At 40.9% G+C, this 19,971-nt stretch overlaps 1 protein-coding gene across 3 annotated transcripts; it reads right to left on the bottom strand.

Annotated features, from left to right (window-relative positions):
• Positions 1–747: 747 nt before the first annotated feature.
• Positions 748–19,253, bottom strand: setd2 (SET domain containing 2, histone lysine methyltransferase). 3 transcript variants are annotated; one of them, XM_026293055.1, is made up of 23 exons: positions 18,853–19,253; positions 17,346–17,467; positions 15,853–15,874; positions 11,788–15,767; positions 11,532–11,663; positions 10,903–11,031; positions 10,420–10,543; positions 10,236–10,313; positions 10,046–10,143; positions 9,744–9,876; positions 9,277–9,411; positions 9,048–9,176; positions 8,028–8,912; positions 7,845–7,961; positions 7,665–7,713; positions 7,331–7,583; positions 6,488–7,196; positions 6,229–6,354; positions 5,423–5,559; positions 5,228–5,339; positions 3,327–3,401; positions 3,056–3,157; positions 748–2,461 (listed from the first exon to the last, which is right to left on the bottom strand). In XM_026293055.1, the coding sequence occupies exons 2-23, from the start codon at positions 17,384–17,386 to the stop codon at positions 2,300–2,302; spliced, it is 7,728 nt and encodes a 2,575-aa protein (XP_026148840.1). In that variant the 5' UTR covers positions 17,387–17,467; positions 18,853–19,253; the 3' UTR covers positions 748–2,299. The 3 variants fall into 3 exon arrangements, with proteins under 3 accessions (XP_026148840.1, XP_026148839.1, XP_026148838.1); XM_026293054.1 differs by having other exon boundaries at positions 7,845–8,912; positions 18,853–19,134; positions 19,202–19,233; XM_026293053.1 differs by having other exon boundaries at positions 7,845–8,912.
• Positions 19,254–19,971: the final 718 nt, after the last annotated feature.

Here is a 19,971-nt window from a genome sequence, read left to right as displayed (position 1 = left end):
AACCACTCCTTGGATTGCGGTGTGGAAATTGTGCATGTTGGCAGATATTTGGACTATATTTTACCTTATCAAGAGATTTGGTGTATAAGAACATTTCCTATCTCAAACCCAGAGGGAGGTAAGTTAATAGGTTTTTAATAATTTGAGGGTGAAATGAAAATAATAGCTTAAACCAAAATATTCCAGAAGAAAGGTTCCTCGGCTTCTGAGCTACAATCTGATTCCTTCTCCCACTCTGCTCTGAGCTCAAATCTGTTAATGATCTCTTTGCCTTCAGTTTTAAGTGGTAGCAGGCATCTTGCATGGCCTAGGGCAGTGTTGCATGCCGTCACACACTCCAGACGGGACTGCTTAACTGCGGTCTGGAGCACACAGGCACTGGGCTGCGGAATGTGCATATACTAGAAAGGGGGTAGGGACAGAGGAAAAAGGGGAAGCAGAGGCAGAGCCTCGCTCTGCTCATCATAGATCTCCATATTTAGAGAGCACTGAACGTCTCTAATGAAGGCAGTTGATGACTTGAATTCCCTATATAGGGGCCAAACATCTGGCTCAACACTACATGCATGTGCTCCAGTTGCATTCATGCACCACTTATTAGAGGAATTAGCTAATCTAAAATGGGATTGGGTGTGCACTCAGCAGTTAATCATGTAACAGAGGGCAGTCACATTTGCTTAGATCTGTTTGAGTCAATTTAACCGACACCCACATGGACCCAGCTCAACCTCATGGCAAGGAAACATATAATTTTACAAAAAAATTTTATTATCTTTTAAAATGTTTGTACACTCGGTATGACAATGTGCTTACACAATACTTACAGTAGAGGGGGGTGAAACTTACTTTGTACATAGAAAAATAATAATTAAAAAAGAAAAAGCAAAAGAACGTGATAATCTCTCCCACTGTGAGTCAGTGGGGTACTAAGTTTGACAGACTGATGTGGTAACTGCATCAGGAGGACTGAACTGGTGAGGATGGGCGGGATGGGTGGGCTCACTGTTTGCTCCCTGACAGCTAGTCTCCTGCATACAGCTTTGGTAATTTTACACCTTATTTACACTTTCAATTAGGAAATGATAGTCCTTTTACAAAGTGTCTGCTTATTTAAACCTTCCCCAAACTATTATTCAGTATATTCACATATAAAGCAATGTACATATGTTGAAACATTGTTTAATGCAACTTAATAGGCTGCAACAAATCTGTGACCTAATGCTAATTAAACTGATTTGACAACCTTGGGAAATTAATGTGTTATTTTGTGGAGCAAGGACAACCTAAAAACGAAAACACAAGAGATGTTCAGAAAATGTTAAAACCTCAATGCTACAACCTTCCATTTCACCATCATTCCTGTGACAAGAGGAAACAGGGCAGAACTAGTTGGTGGGTAAGTTGGACAGGAAACAGGGAAAATTTGACACACAGCTAAACAGCACATCAAACCATAGCATTCAAACCCTGAACCCGTTATTATACATAAATTTATAAAAGATGTGGGAAATGTCTTACCCCTCTGCCAACCTGCTAGTTACTAGCTGATCCCTAAGAGTATTGAAAGTAAAAGCTCATCCTGGCGAGGGCTTTAAAAATGTAGGAATTTCCATGAATTCCATACCACTCTGATCTCAGCCAACACCATGCATTCATAAAACAATGGAGGCTCCAAAGTCTTGTGGTTAAGAAGGCAGGGTTTGAGTGGAAGTTTGGACCTCCACAGCCCAGTTAAAAGCAGCACCAGATACAGAGTCATCGGCAGGGGGTTGAAGCGTGCACAAGAAAAAAGTAAACTGGAAGGACAAAAAAAGGACTGTTCTGTCATTGATCCATTTTAAACAGTGGAAGGTAACAAACTAAATTTGATAAATATCAAAGTTGATTCTGACGAGTAATCCTCATTCAGGGCTAGAAGAGTTTAAAAAGTGGAATTGAGGTGATATTCTCAGGAACATTTAAGAGCCACAAACGAAAAAAAAATACTAAAAATCAAACAGTTAGTGAGAACATCAGTCTATGTAGCACCCCTCAGTGTTATGCTTTGAGAACACTGCATTTGGAGTCTCAGGTTGTTCAGCGGCACTCGAGTCTCCGACAGTCTCTAGACTAGAGCTCCTCTGTGATCCTCGGGGTCTGAAGAGCTTCTTCGACAGCAGTGCAATTCTTTGTCATAAATACAGGTAAGAAGCTACTTCAAGGTTCAGGCCAATTCATACACGAGGAATAGATGGAAAGGCAAAATCTGTGCTTCTCCTGTGTTAGCGCAGAGCAAGTGTAACATAGATGGCCTCTGAGGCTAGTACACCTCTGTGTCCTCCTTGGGCCTGTACACAGAGCCAAATCTCTGCATGTACTTCTTGATGTACTCCTTGGTCTTGTGTTTCACATTCTCATTGCACTCAAGGTCCTCAGGATTCTTGCAAGCTTTCAACTCCTTATTCATAACTCCATGAGTTAGCTAGAAGATTGAGGGGAGATGAGGAAAGTGTTACACATATTTCTTGTCACTAGATGACAGTAAATGATATAATTACAATGTTGTGGTCAAGTGGTTGGATGCTTAATTCTCTTTTGGTGCCTTTGTCTTTCATTATTTGAGACAAGAAAATGCAATCTCTAAATGAGTGAAGCGCTGTTTATTGTCTTCATGTCTCATAGTCCTGGTATGTCTGAGTGGCACTATGTACAGACCGCTCCCCAAATACACAATCCATGAACCCACCAGGAACCGCAGAAAAAAAAACACTTTAAAGAAATTCTGGCTGAGATGAGCTTTTAGAAAGGACTGAATCAAACAAAAGCGAGTGAGATAAAAGTTTACATGTACCATGTGTTCTTAGTCTTTTCCAGAGACAGAATACAATAACAGAGGGAGAGAAAAAAAAAAAATCATAGGAGCTCAACTATTTAGTTCTGGTTTGAGGGAAACTGCAAAATTTCCTTTTAAGTTAAAAGCCCACCAGTAGTTTTACTGTGGTCTGCCCATGTCAAGGCCAAGGAAAGGTTGAAAGTTTCTGTGGAAATTAATGGAAACACAATAATTTAATCTTACTTTTCTAGCCAGGTGTTTGAAGTCTTCTGTGTTGCTGATGCGTCCAAATTTGCAGTCTGGCTTCCGATAGGGATTTAAACATTGCACGATGAACTGGGACATCTGAAACACACAAAAAGACATGTAAAGAGAAGAATTTGTAAAAATTAAAGTTCCATGGATGGACAGAAGATATTCAGTAGGCGAGTTATAATGTGAGTAATGGTGAAAATGTTTAAAAAATATAAACATTCAGAGTTTAATAATATGATTTGCAGAGAATCTGGCTCACCTCTTTACGAAATGTCTCTTTGCTCTTTTTAGCCAGTTCACTGGAAGTGTCTGCCTCAGCTGTCTTTGTGGAGAACTGCAAAATAATGGAAGAGATGAATGATATGATTAAATACTACGAAAAACAACAACAAAAAAAAATTAGTTTCACAATAAACCCATGGCTTTGCAGGGGTAGCTTCTCACAAAATCTAATTTGGTCCAATTCAGCTTTCACTTTGGCAAGACTCTTTCTTAGCTATAATAGAAACCAGAATTACAATGTTATAAAGGCATAATCCAGCCATCCAGCTAAAGTCATTTTCTGCAATTACAATGATCTTTGCACTAGCTCAGTCAAACACTGCAGCTGGCTGCAGAGCAGTAGCTATCAAGGTCAGTGAGGCATCAAACAGCACCTGTTCACCAGCTACTTGACACGAAGTAGGGATATCCTGCCAGGATGCTGCCTCTTTGGCCTCAGCCTTCACCAACAAAGGCGAGTATGCGACAACTGACTAGCTACACACACAACAAAGTAGTGAGGATCTAGAGCAAACATTTACACACACACACACACACACACACACACACACACACACACACACACACACCCTCACACACACACACACACACACACACACACACACTATCACTGACTAAACACATGCTGGGAATTGGTCCATGACTTTAGAGCTGTTTTTGGCAGGAACCACCATATGAAAAACATGGCTATACCCCTCAGGTTTGATGCTATTGTTTAAAAACTGTTACAAGTTTTTAAAAGCGACAAAAGGGACTCTTAGATTGTTAGAATATAATACAAGAAACCACAATTAAATGAATGCTTACTCCTCCAGATGCTTTCCATTACCCTAAAAAAAAATAAAAAAGAGAGAAAACAAACGAGGCTAAGGAAGAGGAGATGAGCTCAGCCATCCTTCCCCATAAGGCCTTGAAGCTAAGGGACAGACAGCTGGGCGTGGGGGGTTGAGGGAGTGGATTCTTTTCAAATCTTTGTCCCCATGTAGCTTCTGCTGAAGCAAGGAGTGATCTGGGAGCTTGTAACACTTGCTCAGTGTGATGTTGTGCTGAGGGTTTTTTTTGTCTCCCCTTGAGACACAGCTGAAAATAATCACTAGTGCAACATCTTCAATTACCTCAAGAAACAAACACTATAATCATGTTTTGCATCCAAGCACAAACCTTCTGGGAACCAAACAAAAAAGTGAAGCTGATTCTTCCACACTATTAAATGAAGGAACATAGTTGTTGCTTCTTTTCTATGGCGTTACATTAACATCAAAACTAGGGGGTGCAAAAACAGGGTGAAAACTACATACCTGCACCTTTTAACAGTTCACAAGAACAAATATCTCCACTCGTGAGCGCAAATGTGAGAGCTGCACATATGTTTATCGTAATGTCACATTCAAACTGTTTTTTTCCCTCCTCAAATGTATTTCTCTGACACTCCATTTAATAGTTTTCCTTGCTCAGCACAGGATTTCCCTCGACTGCTCTCTTTGCTCCATTGACATTTTTGTGCGTGACAAAACATGAGTGGTGGTTTTGACAGTTTGGGGGCGGGCTCATGAACGTTTCTGTCAGTAAACGATGTTGGTTGCTTTTGTGACTGACTGGACATTGAATGATTTATTGACAAATTCTCCAGAAGTCCAAGATGGCAGACAAGGCCAAATGAGTGTAGGGGTGTAGGTGTAGAATGTAGGTTTTGATCCTGTGTTTTTGCGCCCCCTAGTTTTGATGTTGATGTAAAAACTGCAATTTCCCCATTGTGGGACAAATAAAGGTTTTCATATCTTATCTTAGGTAACAGCATACTTTTGTGCACTATTGAACTATTACACATTCTACCCGTTTCACAAGCTGTCTAAAAAACAATTACTGTTAAAAGTTCACCTTGGAGGGATTCTCATCATAGGTTGGTGTTCCCAGGTCCATCTCAGATTCATGGTCCACACTAGTGCTGTCGCTACTTCCTTCCCAGGTTGGAGGGTCCCACTGTGTTTGCCTAATGTGTAGTGAAAAATTATGTGACACAGAAATCGTTCAGGGGTTTTCTGGCAACATACACACAGACACTGCTATACCAACCTTGTGACAATATGATAGTAGTAGATTTTGCCTTCAGGGTCCCGAGCCACTTTCCAATTGGGAGGTAGGACGATAGTTTTGGGTTTGGGGGGAGAGGGAGGAGGCAGGTCTATCACATTGTTGGGTACAATCATTTCCTGGGGAGGAGCAAAATAAATTATAAAAACATAATCTAATCCATGGAGCTTCACTTTTAACAACCAATAATTTTGGGAGGTTTAGTTTAAAGGGAGAGAGTCTGATTCACTTAGGCTGCATATGTGATAGCTGTAGTCTGAAATCTTACAAGGGTTGTTTCCATTGTAATATACAAATGCAGCCTTTATTTATTTTAACTTTAGTCACATCTTGGAAGGCACTTTGCTATTTTATGGGCAGGACTTGCATTAACATGGCTAGTAGATGAGTAGATGTATACTACCCCCTTATGGCAAACCTGAAACAGGGCAGCCTTTAAACCTCATATAGCAGCAAAAGATGGGATTTGTAAAAAATATCTGAAAAAAGAACTTTTAAAACTTCAAATTCAGCTTTATAGAAAAACTGTCTCACTTTAAATAACGTCTTTAAATCAACCTGATTGCATCTTCAATCGAATCAGAACTAACTAACTTTCCTCATCAAATATCCTATCAAGAACAACTGCCAATCACTGTTTGTTTCCCATTACCCTAATAAACGGGCAATGCATTACATTAATAAAAACTTACAACTGATATTTAAAATTTTTATGTCATAGATTAAAAGAGCAGATATCTCTTTACTCCATATTTTTTAGAAGCTGGAGAAGGAAGTGTATGTGTTACCTGTTGGACTGTTTGGGATGTGACAATGGTGGTGACTGTTCCTCCCTGTTGCACCACTACTCCCTGCTGATGGCCAGAATACACTGGTTGGCCATGCAGGTAGCTGGCTGTAGGCTCAGTGTATGCCTTAAGAAACACAAAGTACAATCATATCAGACAGGTTCTCCATTCCATATTAGCAGTAATACAAAAGCAATGGAGTGCTGTAACTCTATAAGTTCTGTTTAATGCTAAATATTCTGATGGCAAGGTCCTTTACTTGTATGACTGGAGCACTGGTCTGAGGGTAGGCGGTTGGGATACTGTAGATGGTTTGGCACGGCTGGCCCTGGTAATAGATGGCCGTCTGTGTCTGGGCCTGTGCTGGAGCTGTGGCATACTGCTGTGCTGGCTGGGTCTGCACAGTCACTGCCTGCTGAGTGGTGGGGTCCCAGAGAGTGGTGTAACTCTGCTGGCCCTGTACCTGGGGGGCAGACTGGGCTGGTACAGAGAGGACAGCTACACCTGCATCTTGGGTTGCTACAGTTGGCTGGGCATATGCCTGGGGGTTGGTGGTGGTGATGTGCTGAGAGAGATTAGACACTGGAGTGGCTTGGGAAGTGGAAGATGGAGATGGTAGTCCCAGGTCTGAGATAAGACGCGGGGTAGGAGTTTGTTCATAGCTCAGGGTGGGCTCAACTGAAGGGGTAGGGAGCAGTACTTTGCCTGCATTAGGGTTGGAGGGATCAACAAAAGTCTGTATGGGATATCCAGGAGGGTAGGTGATGAAGCCAGGACTGGAGGCATAACCCAGAGCAGGGTCATAAGCCATAGTTTGAAGTTGCTGCTGTTGAAGCTGCTGCTGTTTTTGGGCTTCTCGCTGAGCAACCTCTTGCTCAAACAGCTTTCTGCGTTCCTCTGTGGACAGCTTGTTGCGCTCCTTACCAGCAACTCCCCTTGGTGTTTTGCTGGTGTTTGATGGGTCAAACCTTAAAAAATTCATAGAAAATGATCAATATTACATTCCAAAATTTTACTAATGGTATGCAGCTATATAAAGATATTCAGTGTGCTTGGAAGACACTCTCCGGTCTTCCTCCAGTGACAAGGTAAGAAATCTTACCGTTCCTCAGTGCGTCTGGTGCTCCTCTCATAGCATAAGGCTGGTGGAGACACGGAGCGTCTCCTCCGTCTCTCAGTGCTGCGGAGAGTTTTGTCAGCAACTCGATCACGGTCCCTATCACGATCTCTTTCTCTGTCCCAGTCTCTGTCATAATCTCTGTCCCGTTCTCTCTCCTTGTCTCGCTCCCTGTCACGTTCTCGGCTAGCGGAAGTGGTGCGAGGCGTCAAAGCATTTTCTCGATCTCGACTACGATCTGAAAGAAAGTCTAATTAGTCAAAATCAGATAGAAAAAAAAAAAAGCTGAGCCAAAAGTCAGCAGTGAACTTAACAGTACCATTTGCTTCCTTTTCCACTTGGCTCTTCTTTGGTATTCTGTACACTTCCTAAAAGACAAAGACAAATAAGACAGCTTTTATTTAAAATTTCATTATTCAATAGCAAACAATCATAAATCATTACATTTTCATGTATGGTTGAAATTAGTCTGACTTTAAAACTGACTACTTGGACTCACCTTCAGATCCTTCCAACTTTCCAGAAGCCTGGCAGCCATACCACTTATGTCCAAAGCACCGAGTTGGGGCTCCTGACTCCTCTCGCTCTCCACATCGGAGACACCTTCCTCTTCATCCTGAGAAGGAGTTCCAATCAATGATGGCTCCACAGGAACTGCTGTCACTTCAGAGGGCATACTGACCTCTGGGACATCAGAACTTGGTGGTGTATCAGTGGTACATTCACCAGGTTGTGCTTCACCATCAGGAAAAGATTTCTCTGCCTCTTGTGTCTCCACTGGGGTTTCACCCTGCTCTGAAGGCAGCTCAGGTGGAGGAGCAGTGGCATCTGTTTGGTTAGACTGACTCTCTGGTTCAAGAACCTCAACAGTGGGCTGATCACCTTCCAATTCAGCACTTTCTGTCACTGCCTGGCTATTCTGCTCCTCCCCACTCTCCTGTTCTTCACTGGCCTCCTTTGACTCCTCAGGTTCTTCCTTCAGACACTTACTTGTGTCCTCCTTCATCTCATCATCCTCCTTCTCCAGATCTGTTCGGTCTGTCATGTCCTCAATTTGAGGTTCATGCTGACTACTTAAACTCATTCCGTCCTCTTCCTGTTTTTGCTCCTTGTCCTCTTTCACTGATTCTTCCTTTGTTTCTTTTGTTGGATCTGCAGCTTCACTAGCTTGGTCTCCCTTCAACTGTTTCCCATCAGGAAGGCCCACACGTGACGATTCATCTTCTTCCTCATCGTCATCCTCCTCCTCTTCCTCTTTTCCATCAGATGCTTTGCTAGCGTCAGAGAGTGCGCTGTCCAGACTGTTTTCACTGATGATCTTAAGGCGGCGGTACACAGCAGGTTTGGATGTGTCACCATCTATTTCTGGTCCCAATTTGGTGGAAGAACCATCAGGAGTGTTGAGAGGTGTTTGAGCACGGGAGGTGTTCTCACTGGAGTAGCCATCCATCTCAGAAGGCTGAGGCAGTGATTTTGTCTGCGCCCATCGCTGGATGAAAGTGAGGACTCTGCTTTCCTCCAACATGTTCTTAGTAGAGATAGGCAGCACAGCCAGGGTCTTCATGATCTGTTAATAGAGCATTATCAATAATCAAATAACTGTGTGTATGACCATGCAGACTCTGTGGTTTGAAAAAAATCCACTTTGTTGGGGTTAGACCACATTAGAGATGTTTTATAACTTTAACCTGAAAACCCTCACCTCTGCCTGCTGTTTGATGTTGTTGGCACTGTTGCCTTTAGCTTCAGAAAGCTCTACCATGAAGATCCAGAGCAAAGACAATCCATGATGGTCCAGGAACTGCTTCAAGCATGATGGATTTTGAGTATCCTGTGCAACAACATGCAACAAACATTGGCTACTGCAAATGATACTAACAAATGCAGACAAACTATTTTGTACATATAGTAAACATTCAATCTAATCATACTTGTATGAGCTTTAGACAGGTGAGCTTCTGCTCCATGGTTTCCACTCGGACCATTAGTCTGCAGAGAGACACCACCTGTTTCTCATCATACAGGCCTTCTCCATTCTCCAGTAATGCCTCAAGTTCTTCATCCACCTGCGGAAGACCAAGGTGTTTTATCATCAATACAGTTGACACATTTGCCTTAGAAACATACAACTAACATCATTATGGCATAAAATAATTCTAGCAGCATGGTAAGACAAGTTGATTTAATTACTATTACTTAGATGAGCCAAGAGTAACAACATTACTGTTACTGGTAATTGCTAACATCTAATGTCATTGTCTAAATCAGAACGTTAATATTTATTAACATTCTGATTAAACATTACCAGGCTGAAATTGACAGTTATTATATTTTTTTAATCTTATAATGTGTATAAGTGTAAGAGGTTAGAAAGACTTTCAAAGGTGAAAGAACTGACGGTGGTCAGAGCACTCTTTCGACTGCGGTCTTTCTTCATCTTCCCTCCAGCTGCCCGAACACTAACTCTGTTCTCCCCACCCAGAAAGCCTCTGCAGCTGGGAGCTCCACAGAAGCATTTTTGTGCTTCTTTGCTGGAAGGTAAAATAAAACAAAGGTGAAATCCCAAACATAAAACCAACCATTAGAGATTAAATAACCAGTCTTTATGACCAAAACTATGTGAACACATATCTATATATTAAATGTTTTTACATATACAATATAAAATAAAAATGTGGAGGAAACAAATGCAAGGTATACCCATATCTCTGGAACTGGTAATCAAATGTCAGTTCAGTTGCTGCAGTGACAGCTTTGGTGGTGAAGAACCCAACTCTAAGTTGGCCATTGACTGTCCACTGAAAAGGGATAACAAATCATCATCAGTATGTCAGTTTTGAGACTACCAACCTGAAAGAGTGTTTATGAAGTGCTCTTTTTGTCACTGTACCTTTTGGGTCTCACAGTTTGGCTCGCAGCTATGGTTCATAAAGCGAGAACAATTACCCTTGAGTGTTGCATCAATGATCTGGAGAGACACAATGCAGCACAATCAAATATTTCTGCCAGGCATTACACTTGGATCAAGCCAGAAAATATTAACATTATCTGAAATGTGCAACAGCATCACATACCTCGTTATTTTTTAAAGACATGAAGTAGTAATGGATGTTTTTATTGCGAGCATATTCTTTCACCCTTGTTTTGAACTCCTTGTGGTCCAAGACCTCCCCACAGTATTCCAATACAAAGGTGTTCCTGAGAGCACAACAAAACAAACAATCATACTGTCTACTATCCTTTCTGCCGTAACACTGGACACCATGATTAACTGCAATACACATGTTTGAGTCCTTTTTCTAGTGTTGACTGACTATTTTGCTGGCTGATTATTTTGGTATGCAGTTACTTTGTTTAGTCAATAGTCAACTTTGTCAATTCTGCTGTATGTGCAAGACATTACAGAGGATTTAATAGTAGAAACAATGTGAACATTTTCATTATGTGGCATAATATAATCCAAAAGAGCGGGATGGAACTCAGAAATCATACTTGCTTCAGTGTAAAATGCTAAAAACATTTAAAAATGTTGTACTAAAAACTTTTAAAAGGCTTACGGAGCCAAGTCTTTAGCTGCCCGTAGTCCCCAGCCCTTGTCTTGTGTGAGGATAACCTCAAAGTCTGCATGTTGTTTCATCTGGAAGCGTCGGTTAGAGCAGTAGGGTCCATTTAGGCACCTTGATGAGCTGGAAAAACAATGTACAAGACAAAAAAGTAAAAACAAGTTTATGGTGAGGATAAGCTGCAACACATTTTTTATTTGAAAAAATATTTTTTACAGACTAACTTAACTATTAACATAATTTTGATGATAAACAACATGACTTGTACCCACTCTTGCCCAGCTCTTACCAGGACTATTATTTAACTTGATTTTGTTTTTTTACAGTTGTCAAAGCAAAACATATAAATTATCAGGTTGAAAATGAGATTTAACGGTATTTATACTTTTTTCCACTAATTTCTCAAGCATTTCAATTCTAGGAATTCATGTTTTTCTTGGTTTTCATTACCTAGAAACCCTGGAAAATGCTGTGGTACAACCTATAGTTTGAATCATGGCAAATGGACCTAATTCTTAGGTCAAAACGTTTCACTACTAATCCAAGTAGCTTCATCAGTCTAAAAGAAAGCAGGTATGGAATCTCAAATTGTGGTACAATATTTTTTGTAATAATCTATTTACCACTCGATCATCAGCAGCCGGTTTAAACAGTCTTCCCCACATGCCAATGCTCCTCTTGAACGCTCCTCTCTAGGAAGCACTGGACACTCACATTGCATTCTCTTGATATCACGATGTGATTTGCTCTTTTTTCTGGAAATAACATTTTAAAACCTTTAAAGCTCAAGTCTGAAAGTACTTAAATGTTGTATTACTTAGTTATTCAAGGTAAAAAGACATTTGGATATTTGATCATTTGGGCTAGACAACACATTACCTCTCAGTCAAGTACAGGTTCTCCTCAATAAGGTCAAAATAAGGGGGCATCTTTTTAGCCTTGGCCAACTCTTTCCATTTATTAGCATCCTGAAAGTCCTGCAGAGTAAGTGATGGGCAGTGCTCCGCAGCTTTGACAAGAGGTTCCTTACAAATGTCAGTATCTCCTTGACGCTCTCTTTTGCCTGCAGGCCCAGCTTCTGCTTCATTGTCTGAATCTGATTCAATTTCTGGGCGCCTTTTCTTAGGTGGGCCCCTGCTTCTGTGGGGCCTAAAATGATCGTCTCTGGGGGGTTCAGGCATGGCAGAGACCCTGCTGTTACTACTTATTTCATGACCTTGTACAAAGCTTGATGACCCTGGAGTGCTAGATCCACTGTATTCAACCGCTGTTTTAATAAGATTTGGTAGTTTATGCCCACTGTAGTCGTCATGGTCATTAGTGAGAGAGTCGGGATGGATTTCACCTGCAGGATCCTGATTTTCATCTGATTGGATGTGGAGTTTTCTGCTAGTCTGCATGTTTGGAGACTGGTGGCTCCAGGAAGCATTATTCAGCCTGTGCTCCTGTCCCTTGAGAGAGGTTTCTGTCACTTTAGTGTTTGGTAATTGTGGCCCATGGCTACTATCAGGCTGCTGATATGTACTACTGGGCTGCTCTGGCTGTGAAAAATCCCAACCCAAGCTGATTTCATTCTTGCCAATGATACTGTCAGAACTGGAGAAATCATCATGGTGGTAATGGGAATACATCTGTTCACACCTGCTGCTTACAACATGCTGTTTGTGCTCTTGCTCACAATGTCTGGAATTATCAAGGCTGTGAGCAGGATCTGTAGCACTTTCATGGGTACTAATATGACTGTTCACATAAGGCAGGGCACTGATGCTGCTGGAACCCTCGGAGTGACTTGTGCTATCAATCATATTGCTCTGGGATTGAGAAAACATACTGCTATTAGAACTAACTTGATCTGGGATTTCATGGATATTTATATTAGGTGACACATAAGCATTGCGCAGTTCTAAATTATTAACAGGGCTGCAGGAAGCTACCGTGTCCTGTGTTAGGGAAGAATTCTTTGGCACCACCACCACAGAGTGCAATCGTTTTATAGCCTCACCACAATCAGAGTCATACTCTGAATTGTCACTATCACTGGCCTCACTCTGCTCTCCTAATGCATCCTGATTAAGTGACGCTGTCTTACTTAGTTTGCTCATATGAACACTGTCCTTTAACTTTTCTTCATGATCATTCCCATTCCAACTTTGCGCTTTTACAGAAGTGTCACCCTGTGATGTATCGTTTGTGTGTAGAATCTGATCTTCAGAGGCTGCGTTTGTTGTTTGAGAAACGGTTAATTTTAGGTCACAGTGGTCAATGCTGGTGCTTGCTTGTGACAGCCCACTTTGGTCTTTGCATTTATCAGTCATAGAAGTGCTGGCTGAGTTAACGTCCTGTTTCACTGATATGGAATGTGTTTCAATTTCTTGAATATTTTGTTTAATTTCTGAGCTTTGCTGGCTAATGTCTTTAGAAAACTCTATTTTTTTGACTGAGATCACTTTTTTAACAGTAGGCTTACTCTCTACACTAAATGTCCTCAGTGGATTATCACTCTCTAAAGTGTCCTGCCCAACAATATCCCATCGAGACCTTTTGATGGTAGTGCTGCTTTTTTTAACAGTATCCATACTTTGCTTCCCACATGTGAGCTGATTTTCAGATTCAAGACATGATGAATCCAATTTGAGCGGCACACTTGTTCCAGGCTCCTTGTCAGCTGTCAAAAGTTTATTCAGCTCATCAGTTTCTGCTTTAGTGTTCTCATGGACATCATGTGTGACAGTTTTGTCTACTGTGTCAGTTAAGGATTTTGGCCCTAGTGAAGAGTCAGCAACTTTCTTGTCCTGGCTGCCCATTATACTATCATCACTACTGCATGAATTTAAGTCAGCTGCATTTAAGTTCACATGCGATTGATTATTAGAAGAAAGGCTATCTTTCACATTGGACAGGTTTTCCGAGCTATCTTTTATATGCTTGAGGCTTTCACTTGAGGTTATAGCTGAGGTAAACTTAATCTCATCTTCAAGACCTGATTTACTTTCTTTTGCTCTTTTGGATGATTCTTGCAAATCCCTTTCCATAAATGAGACAATCACCTTACTATCCTGACTACTATATTCATTAACATCTTGATGGGTATCTGATTTTTCTATTTCACTTTGCAAGCAAACTTCTGTGGTGACTACAAAGGACGGTGCTTTGCTGGAGCTATGAACTATGTCTTCTGATTGTCTATCATGCCCACTGGTTTTCACAGAAGTTCTAGAAGGAGTCAATGGTATCAAGTCCACTCTAATGGATTTCTTTAAAGAGTTTTGACTCTTCTCCTCTGGACCAGAGATTTTATCAGAGGCCTGTGATTTTCCCTTGTGATCTGCCTCAGAGTCACTGGAGCTGCTTTTTTGGTGTTTTTCATAGGTTTGAGAGCGTGTATGCATACTGGAAGAAGAGGATTTGCTGTTGGTCTCTGACTTGTGATGGGTGTTAGATTTACGATAAATGGAGTCCAAATCAGGTGAGCACTTGCGTTGTGAATCAGAGTCTGATACTCTCTTTGATGTCCTTTCAGACTTTGACGTTTGTGTTCTTTTATCAAACTCAGAGAAGTGAGGAGAACTTGCAGATTTAGGAACTTTCCCAGATTTTGAGTAAGACAATGGTTTTGTCTCTTTATGTGCACTTGAATGGGTGGACAATCTAGTGCAGTCACTTGTCCTTGTCCTTGTCTTCCTATGGTCATCCTCAGAATCAGAACTGTCCCGAGTTCTGTCAACGCGGGAACGAGAACGTCTTCTCTCTCTACGTGGAGAACACCTGTGTGACCGTCGGTCAGAATCATGATAGTATGACCTTTCAGAGCGGGATCCTCTGTCACCTCTTGATCTCTCTGACTTTGAGTGAGATGAACTTGTTCGAGACCCTCTTGATCTTGAACGTGATCTAGACCTGGACCTTCTGCGATCTTTTTCTGATCGAGAGCAGCGTGATGAAGTGCGTCTCGATTCACGGTCAGATTTGGAGTAACTAGAGGACCTTTCATGATTCTGTGACCTTTTAGAGGAGCTTTTTTCCTTTTCCTCCACATGAGAACTAGAAGACTTTTTAACCTCTTTGCTTCTGTTATCAGAGTTTGTTTTGCTTTTGGAATCAGCAAACTTATAAGTGGAAGACATCTGGACTGAATCTCCATCAGATTCTGAACCAGGGGGAACACTATCATGCTGGGACTTGTCTTTCTTTTTGTATATTTTATTGTCCTGCTCAGTACTGCTGGAAGTGTCTCCATCTTTTCCTGAGGAAGCCCCTGGCTTCTTGGGGTTCTGGGTTACCTTTGTCTCAGAGGATACAACGTGAGAATTCTCAGACGAGCAGAAGTTGGCAACATTCTGAGGCTGGTGTGTTGGGAATTCAACTGCACTCTTACTTGTAGACTTCTGTAAATTCTGCAATTCAGAGGAGTGCTGCTCCTCTGGCATAATTGATATTGGTTTCTCTTCATTCACTGAGACACTGAGAATTTGCTTCTTGAAGTGCATCTTTGCTAAGTCCAGGTTCAATTTATTAGCTGAGGTGACTGGCGTTTGAGAAGGTGTCTCCGCTGTTGACGCTGGCACCGTGAGAGTCTGCTTTTGCTCAGTTTTACCTGTACTCTGGCTGCCTTTGTCTGGTGTTGACTGTGACACGACTGTCTGAGGTTCAGTTGCAGACTTGTCAGGGCTGGTAGGGACGAAGAACAGGCTCTGCAGTGGTTTCTTGGTCTGTGAGAAACTGAAGGACACTTTCTGACGACCCTGATCCTCTAGGTTTACTTTCATCTTGCTCCCTTTAGGCAAGAGATGGTTAGATAGAATCACTCTAGGAGACAGACTCTTGATTAGAGCTGCTTTGGACAGACCCTCCACCTTCACCTATAATAAAAAAGAAAAAAGACAAATAAATTTGTGACTTCAGTTTTTTGAAAATGTAAAATTAAACATTAACAAAAAGACTTACCGAAGCACCACTCCCCTCCTCTCTGAGGTACATAAGAATAGCAGGACCATAAAAAAAGAGGAAAGGCAGAAATCAACTGGTGCAGTTTATGTATAACTACATACTAATTTAAGGTGATCAGGAATATTAAAAAAAATTCCCAGGGCAACCCTGCAGGATATAAAAATATCCTTTTTTTAAACTGTTTTATCAGTTCTTGAAGTACAAAAACATTTTATACTAAGTATAAGCATATATGCATAAGCATTTGTCTCCAAATGCAAGAAATTATACAGGATATCAAAAACATTTTAAATATCATCTTAACTGTGTTGCAGAAAATGTGGAAAGGATTGACATGCCATTTTAGGATGGGCTCCAGGATATAGCAGTTGTGTCATAGTATGTGTCTAGACTACATGCACAACCTGGCACAGTGACAGACAGACAGTGACTGAAAAGAATGGATTTAAATTTTGCAAATAATAAAAGGTACTCCTGTAGTATAAAACTCAGTGACTATTAAATGTGTACTTTTTCCCATATTTTACACAGAAAGTGAACTATTGCAGCTAAAAGGAATGAACAGGTGGCTACATTAGATTGAAAAGACTTGACTCTTAGTGTTGTTAGGTCCATTTAAGTTTTTTAGTAAAGATTTTGTTTTTCATCAAAACCCTGAAATATTCCACCGTGATTGGATAATGATGGGGCGAACATGAATTTAACTATATGTAATTTTGTGAAAATACTATTATTTTATTGTTAGGTATTATTAACACTAAACTCAAGTAAGCAGTCCTTAGGCAGACAAACAACTAACTAAGAAAGTATAGTATTAGAGTATATTTAAATTATCTATAATGGTCCCCTAAACAAGATTGGAAATCATCTTCAACTCACATTACATAGCCTGATAGCTTGGTTTCACTGGTGAGACTAGCAACTGGTGATGCCAATTTAAAAACAGCAGAGCATGTAAAAACTGAATGATTGGGGTTTTGTTCCTCTTTTCATTCCACTAAAGTGTGTGTGTGTTTTCCTTTGGGTAGGCTCAATGTGGGTGCTATGGAAGAATTGGGTCATTTAATCCTTTAGGATTTCATTTTTTTTCCTTTTTCTCTGTGACCTTCAAAATGAGACATTTTTGCAGGCACTATATCTTTTGCTGCACAAACACAACCTGTCTAAACACTGACTATTCAAAAATGACTAAATGCTGATGAATGCAATAAATCATCTGCATTTAAATTATACAATTAAGCCCAAGACTTTTTGACAAGCAGAGTCCTTTATTTTTAATTGTCAAATAACTCAATATATAAATAATGACAGGGCCTTGAGATAACCTTCATATCAAAATATTTTTACAGGAAATTAGAGCCAAAAGGATCTGCACAGGCTGTATGCTAAACAAAATACAACTTGACCACCATAATATAAGTATTTCCAAATTCCTATAAAACTACTCTAAACAAGTCATATAGTGAGTTGCATTTGATGCTGCCTAGTACCTGATCTCTGACTTGAGCCGAGTGTCCATTGAGAAACTCATCTAGGATTAGTAGGCCTGAAGAAGCTGCTGGCCAAGAATAATCCAAATCACAGAAATGAGCCCTCCAAAGTGACACCACACCTGACAAAAAGAAAAAAAGGGGTTGCAATTAACTGAGATTGGTTGGTCCAAAACAGCTTGCAGCTACTCTATCAGAAACCTTTATAATTTTAAGATCATCAGCACCTAAACTTGTAAAAACGCAGAAATTCAACTTTTCATATCACATACTAAATACAGTGTCTGTCTAATTATGTGGCCGGTTTGTGCAAAGCAATGTGTATATGTATTCTATGTCAGAAAGTATTGTCACATGTTGCCATCCGTTGTATATTAACGACTCCTGCAGGCATCCCTTCCTGAAATTGTTATCTTTGGTTGCAGTGTAACAGAGAAACCCATTGCACATCTTAATACCCAGTATCTCGTAATTTCTCAGCTTAGTGGGCCGTTGCTGTGCACCAACTAAAGTAAACGCTTACATGCTACTATGGTTTGTACATAACTCGATCGTGGTCGGCTATATGGAAGCATATATCCATGATTTCGTCACTAAACACGTAAAGCGCAGGCAAATGGTCAACAGAACATAAACGATGTGGAATGATGTAGAATGACGAGTGACGTGAAGAACACATCGACAATCTTGTGAAAACACACGGCGACTGGTTTGAAGCAAATATGCACTGTAACTAGGGCATGGCCTGTGCGGGAAGAGTGGATACAGCCAAAACATGGCCTTTAAAAGGTTCATTTACCCACTTAGAAAATTAGTGGAGAGATGCTGAGCAAGTCCATCAATTGATTCTTTTCTCCAACATTTGCTAACTAGTCACATCATTTCTGACATACAGGCACTAAGAAGGCAGGTCAGACAGGATGAACTATGCTGAATGTGACCCCGGTTTATAAAAATATCAGACCCAGCTAAGCTAACACCAACACAGAGTGGGCCATCTTTAAAGAGAGCACTAGCTCGTGTTGGGCTTTGTGTTATTCGTGTTGTTAATGTTGATTAGCCAACACTTTTGTGCCTGGAATTGAGATATGTATGAGGTTTAACGCATTCTTGGCTGCACAGCACAAGAAAACAATCATATTTGTTTCTATAAAAGATGACGACTAGACGAGGAACTCTGCTAGCATCAGCAGCTAACACTAGCTAAGTTAGCTAGTTAGCTAAGTCTCCTAACTCACATTTTACTCAACGGTCTTTGGTCTGTACCGTGTGTATAAAGTCATAGTAGTTAAAGTTTTCTCGATTATTGGGACGTTCGTTACATTTTATCATGTTATGAGTAAGCAAGACGAGTTTTCGTTTTAGGATAAATGGGTACACATACTCGAGTCTATGCACCCGGCTTTATTAGCATGCTAGCTAATGATGTTTTGTCTTGTGTGGTTTTACCAGAACGAACGTAACGTTAAAAAGCACAAATAAAATCACTGGTCCAGACAATACTCACTTTAGGAAGTGCTTAAGGTCACAAGGATCCCACATCTTCGAAATGCCCGCTAATCGCCCCTTTGTAAAACATCAAGCAACGATGTATAGCGACGTTAAATCCATACGGGGTTGTCGGAAATGATCGTCGGCTCAGTGGCTCCGCCGCTGCAGCTACAGCCTGGCTGAACGTCGGTAATGTCGAGCTAGCGTGAGCTCACATAGTTAGCCAGGAGTTGGAGGAGGTCGAAAACACCAGTGATCACCAAAACCAAGCCCCAGAAAGTGTTTCAGTTTGGGCAACCTGTAAGTAACAACAAGACCTCACGACCGAATCCGCTTGAAGGTGCATAAACATTTCTACTGAATACCTTTTTAAGCCACACACTGATCCTCAGTGCCGCTCTGACTGTGGCCGCTGTGTTCAACAACATCACATGACGTGGGAACACAGCTGGCGCGAACCACGGAGCGCACTACGGGTCCGAACCCACAACGACCCGGGAATTACTCAATAAAACATTTACAGGTAAAACTAAAAGCTTCACCACCTGCTTAAAAAAATAAACGACGAACCTAAAACGTACATTGTTCTGTGTTTTATCATTGTTAATAAAATATAATACCCTTCAGGCACTATAAGTGAATGTTATAATACACAAATACTATGAATAGTTTTGTTTTTATCTATCAAAACAGTCAACAAAAACTAGACCTAAATCAAATCAATAGGCTATTTGCTGTGACCACCTTCACCCTTTGCCTTTAAACTGCACCAGTTGCTTGTCTTTCTTATTGATATGCAAAAAACTAAAGCTGTTTTGTGGCTCTTGTAGTCATTTGATTGATTTTCCAAAGGGGAAAGTTAACAGCCACTTAATAAAAGCTCCCAGGGGCCTCTAGATCTGTACCCAGTAGGCCCATTCCCTACCACATCTGTGACCCTATCATTTTGAAAGGGCTCCAACATCCTCAGAATCCTCAAGGATAAGTGAGTGTAGTGTATGCATGGATGTATGGATGGTGGATGGACGTATGGATGGATGGATGGATGGTGGATGGATGGATGGATGGATGGATGGATGGATGGATGGATGGGTAGATGATGGATGGTGGATGGACGGGTGGATGGGTGGATGGA

This window comes from Mastacembelus armatus, chromosome 16 (assembly GCF_900324485.2).
Source record: "Mastacembelus armatus chromosome 16, fMasArm1.2, whole genome shotgun sequence".
In the NCBI taxonomy this organism is placed as follows: Eukaryota; Metazoa; Chordata; class Actinopteri; order Synbranchiformes; family Mastacembelidae; genus Mastacembelus; species Mastacembelus armatus.
The sequence above is the reverse complement of the archived record's forward strand: the minus strand, read 5'-3'. Positions and strand labels throughout refer to the sequence as shown.

Excerpts from the sequence above, each read along its gene's own strand:
- setd2 (XM_026293053.1), bottom strand. The coding sequence starts at position 17,386 with ATGAGTTTCTCAATGGACACTCGGCTCAAGTCAGAGATCAG. Across the intron at positions 15,875-17,345 it reads CGGCTCAAGTCAGAGATCAG|AGAGGAGGGGAGTGGTGCTT; the intron begins GTACTAGGCAGC and ends TATGTACCTCAG. Across the intron at positions 10,544-10,902 it reads GCAGCTAAAGACTTGGCTCC|GAACACCTTTGTATTGGAAT; the intron begins GTAAGCCTTTTA and ends TTGTGCTCTCAG.